We start from the raw sequence: 4,535 nt of genomic DNA, 5'->3' as shown, positions 1-4,535 counted from the left end.
CAGGGCTCCTGGTAAACAGTTCAAAACAACATCCGAGAATGTTGTACTTTTCTGTACATACATTCATTTAACAAATAATCCATTTTATGAGTCCAGTCGTAATTTGGCAGTCTGTACTGTAACCGTTTTTAAAGTGAAATGTCTTACCCTTTGGTGGTATATGGAATTTACTATGATTCGTTTTTTCTTTGAGTAAAAAACTATATCACATTCCAATTTCATTGGAAGGTAGCGCACTAACAACCCATTCCCCATTTGTGAATTTGTAAGTTTAAAATCCCTAAAATGATTAAATAAATATGGGTTATTACACATGAAAGGTCTAGAAACACATTGTGGGGTAGGAGTAAAATATTCTTAAACACATTTCCCAAGAGGTCATACAACTCCTCAAATGATAGAAAAACTCTTTGATATTACCTCACTTAGAGGTTAAAGGCAAATAATATTAGACACAAATTATTAAAGTGGAATGAAGAATAGTAAAACACTGTGCATTAGGCCAGGTCAGGTGAGCACTCAGAGAAGTTCTACAGTAAGTTGCAGGATTGTAACGATTGTTTAAATTAGGAATATAGAATCAAATATGTAATAAAAGTTACGTTCAGTTTTGGTACACTATAACTTTACAGTCACAAGGGATCTTTCTCCCTGCACAGAGGACAGTCAATGTACGGAGGTTTGGCTCTTGGCAGGAATGAGTTACTGCACTGTTTCTTGTCACAGAACTGAAGAAGATTCCTGCAGTTTTGCTGTTTGACCACAAAAACGCAATTTTGTATCTTAATAGAAATTCAATACTGCTGAGAAATTCAAGGTTTGGTTTTATAATTTGTGACTTTTTCTGTCCTGTGTCTCATCTTTAAAGATTACTTTTGGGTTCACCAATTTTTCAGTTTTTCACAATTAAAAGTTATATAGGATTCGGTAAATCCGTATTTACTCTTAACTAGAGAGCTATACAGGTATTTACTGTGTTAATTGCATATGTAAAGCTATAACAAACTTCCTAAAGTGATTCTGACTAGGAAAACCAACGGATAAATAGGAATGTTCTATCAATATTAAGCAGCATTAACAATATTGTCTTTAGACGGTCTTCGGAAATCTTCGTCTTAAATCGACGGTTAAGATTCGTAAATATAGGTCGGGTCACATGACTCTTTTAGTGCAGCTTTCTGCAGCACGGTGGCCACAAACAATTTGGATGAAACTTTAGCTAGCGCTGGATTTTGTGTTTTTACGTACTTCGTAGTTACAACATTACATTTATTTGACTACACGGTATCTTGTTCAAGTCTAGCCCTGGGGCTATATTAGACGGAATCTTTCTCTTTGGACATATTTGGTCACGTTTTTGTGCTAACGCTAGCTAGCCAAGGTTAGCACGTTAGATAACATTAGCTCCAATATGAATATCGACAATGTTAGCCAGTCTGTTACAACTGGAGTGCCATCTACCACGTCCTCAACATCAATTAACTGTATCGCAAATGATAATGCAACCACCAACGTGAGCAGCATCCCTCCGGTCACAAGTAATGGTAAGGTTATGATTTTGTCTGACTATTATCAACGCTGCTTCTCTAAAAGCGTATGCTAGCTTACGTTTAAGTTAGGGCAGCCAACGACTAGGTGGGTGCGTTGTTGGCCTGTTAGAATAGAGTATACAGGCCAAGACGTTTAGCAGTATTCATGACTCACTATGTGGCATCCGTTTGCATTTTACACAAACTTAATCTAATTGTATTTTATGGAATAACGTACTGCAACACACTTAATCCGAAAGGAATAACGTGTGAAATGCAGTTAATGGGTTTTTAAAGTTGTCTTTATTTTAATGTATACGCCTCTCAATAACTTGTATTACAGCTGCAGCCTCTGCGACCATGGTGACACCAACAATGGACACATCTGTCGCCAATGGAGTCTACGTACCGGGTGGCATCACTAATGGCGATGTTAAGCCTGCCGTCTCCACTACACCTCTTGCAGATTTCCTCATGCAGCTGGAAGAATACACTCCCACTGTGAGTAAAGTGTTTTGGGTTAGGTTAGCATGTGATACATTTGCAGATAGGAACGCCTTGTTGGAAAGACCAGACATTCATAAAGCAGCATATGTCCAGCACCACCATAAACGTCAATGCTTGAAATATCATGCAACTTTGTCGGTGTCAGCTATATTAACTGTTAACGATCACCAATTTTTATTCAGCAGATTAAATAACAGAGAATTTAAGGCACTCAGTCTCATTTGAAAAAGTCATGTAAAGCACAAATAATTGACATTCCTTACAACTGTATTATCCCCCTACATGCAATGAATTGCATTTTATTTATTCTGTGATCATCACCAAATGTTAAACACACATGTTTTTACAAAAATGTATTATTAAATAGCTGTGAAAGGTTGTTATGTAAATCTTGACCATACACTGAAATCTGCTCTTATTTTCCTCAGATTCCAGATGCAGTTACAGGATATTATCTTAACCGGGCTGGCTTTGAGGCTTCTGATCCAAGAATGTAAGTGTACCAAGACTGACTTGCGTTGGTTACTTCAGGATAGTCCAAGATTCAATGTAAGCGTGTGTCCCAATACTATGTGAAACCCAAATGACGAACATCACAGTGGTGTCTTTTTTTTGTTTTAAGCTTCTCATGAAGTTAGAAACTCTAGCACAAAGTGGGCTTAAAGGGTGGGCTTTGAGCCTGCCTGCAAATAGATTGCTTTTCAGTTCAGTGTTTACACTGATCAGCCACAACCTTAGGTACACCTGTAAAATCTAGCCAGTACAGCAGCTCTGCCATGACTTATACTATCAGAAAGCTGATAAATGTACTGTGTTTTTAATATCGGTACATAGTGGATGGTGGATTCATACTGGAGTGCATTATTTTATGAGTTGGTTCTAATTTTATTTTATTTTTTTAAGTTTTAGTAGCAGTCCCTTTAGACATCAATAATTCCAGTATACCATTTGTTTACTTAAATGAAAACATTCACTTTGTTGAACTAACTTCTGGTACTTTTGTTGTATGCCCACTGTTTTGCCAGTGACATTTGCTAAGTAGAAGATAATGTCCTAAAGGTATTCTTTAGGACAGGTAAATGGATATAACTTGACATAATATGCCTGCTCTACCTGTCTGACTTTTGTCAAATTGTTTTAATTAATTTGTGTTAAGCCCAAGAATAGTTATATATCTGTATATTGATGTACAACATACAATAGTACCATTATTAATTTTCCATACTTATTTTTTTGGCATGTGTAAGAACAGTACACACTCATTAGTCTAGTAGACTGTTTATTGTAACCTTTTTGCTGTTTTCTTGGATGTGTGAAAATACTTTGGAGGGACTCTGACTGATTTATTTATTTTTTATTTTTTTCCTAAAATTGATGGATGCAGTCTAGCTGTATGGAAATTGGAACAACACAACAATTATTCATTTTTTTCCCCCTATTTCTGTAGAATCCGTCTGATTTCGCTTGCTTCTCAGAAGTTTATCTCTGACATTGCCAATGATTCACTACAGTACTGTAAAATGAAGGGCACAGCCTCAGGAAGCTCAAGGAGTAAGACGAAGGTCAGTGGTCCTTTAATTTCATGTGATTTATATGTCATATCTCTATATTATACTTTGAATATGAGAACAAAGTGTTGGAAGATAATAACATCAGTAATTGTTAACTGTCTTTTAGTGCATTATCACTTTTTCCTTGTTCATTTATGATGTCCACATACAGGATAAGAAGTACACTCTGACTATGGAAGACCTGACTCCTGCCCTCACAGAATATGGCATCAACGTCAAGAAACCATATTACTTTACATAGAACTGTCTTTGCTCAAGACCCCAGTAGTTATTTTTGCTAAATGTTTATTGATCTTGGTGCTTTAGTACAGCTTTGACAAATCTTTATAGTCATTTTGCCATTTGTTTTCTTTTTTTGAGCCACTTTTGCATTATGTTAATTGTACAATTGCGTTTTGTTGTTAGAATAAAACCCTTAACAAAAACCTTGATCTTTGTAGATTGGTACATCTGGACAAAATGTTTGTTACTTAGAATTTTTGGATGGACCAGGTACTGTAGTGGAAAGAATATTATAGTATTAAATAGAAATAGAGGTGCTATTACTTTTTCAACATATAAAACAGCTCTTCATAAATTATATTCAAATTAACTACTGAATAATTATTTAAAACGATCATTACATATTTTGTAGAGGGGGCGGCAGTGGCTCATTTGGTAGAGTGGCCACCCGTAGGGGGTTCACACCCTGCTCTTCCTGACCACATGTTGAAGTGTTCTTGGGCAAGACCCTGAAACCCCAGCAGCCCATCCCCAGCTGTTCAGTGCAGTGCTGGCCACAAGCCCAGTAGAAAATGGGGAGGGTTGCATCCGGAAGGGCATCCGGCGTAAATACTGTACCAAATCAACATGCGGACAAACGATTCCCTGCGGCGACCCTGAACTTACAGAAAAAGCCCAAAGGCCAAAACAAATTACATACTTTGTT

The 4,535-nt window shown here is 36.8% G+C and overlaps 1 protein-coding gene across 1 annotated transcript; it reads left to right on the top strand.

The window, feature by feature from the left end:
• The first annotated feature begins 1,148 nt into the window (after nucleotides 1–1,148).
• Nucleotides 1,149–4,032, top strand: taf10 (TAF10 RNA polymerase II, TATA box binding protein (TBP)-associated factor). Its single transcript, XM_067525612.1, has 5 exons — nucleotides 1,149–1,544; nucleotides 1,873–2,030; nucleotides 2,465–2,529; nucleotides 3,484–3,598; nucleotides 3,759–4,032. The coding sequence occupies exons 1-5, from the start codon at nucleotides 1,412–1,414 to the stop codon at nucleotides 3,846–3,848; spliced, it is 561 nt and encodes a 186-aa protein (XP_067381713.1). The 5' UTR covers nucleotides 1,149–1,411; the 3' UTR covers nucleotides 3,849–4,032.
• The last annotated feature ends 503 nt before the right edge of the window (nucleotides 4,033–4,535 follow it).

The sequence above is a fragment of the Channa argus genome, chromosome 13, assembly GCF_033026475.1.
Source record: "Channa argus isolate prfri chromosome 13, Channa argus male v1.0, whole genome shotgun sequence".
In the NCBI taxonomy this organism is placed as follows: domain Eukaryota; kingdom Metazoa; phylum Chordata; class Actinopteri; order Anabantiformes; family Channidae; genus Channa; species Channa argus.
The sequence above is the reverse complement of the archived record's forward strand: the minus strand, read 5'-3'. Positions and strand labels throughout refer to the sequence as shown.

What these genes read in the sequence shown, in the direction of transcription:
- taf10 (XM_067525612.1), top strand. Translation starts at nt 1,412, where the DNA reads ATGAATATCGACAATGTTAGCCAGTCTGTTACAACTGGAGTGCCATCT. An exon ending in CCCTCCGGTCACAAGTAATG is followed by an intron (nt 1,545 to 1,872) that starts GTAAGGTTATGA and finishes CTTGTATTACAG; the next exon opens with CTGCAGCCTCTGCGACCATG. An exon ending in TGGAAGAATACACTCCCACT is followed by an intron (nt 2,031 to 2,464) that starts GTGAGTAAAGTG and finishes TATTTTCCTCAG; the next exon opens with ATTCCAGATGCAGTTACAGG.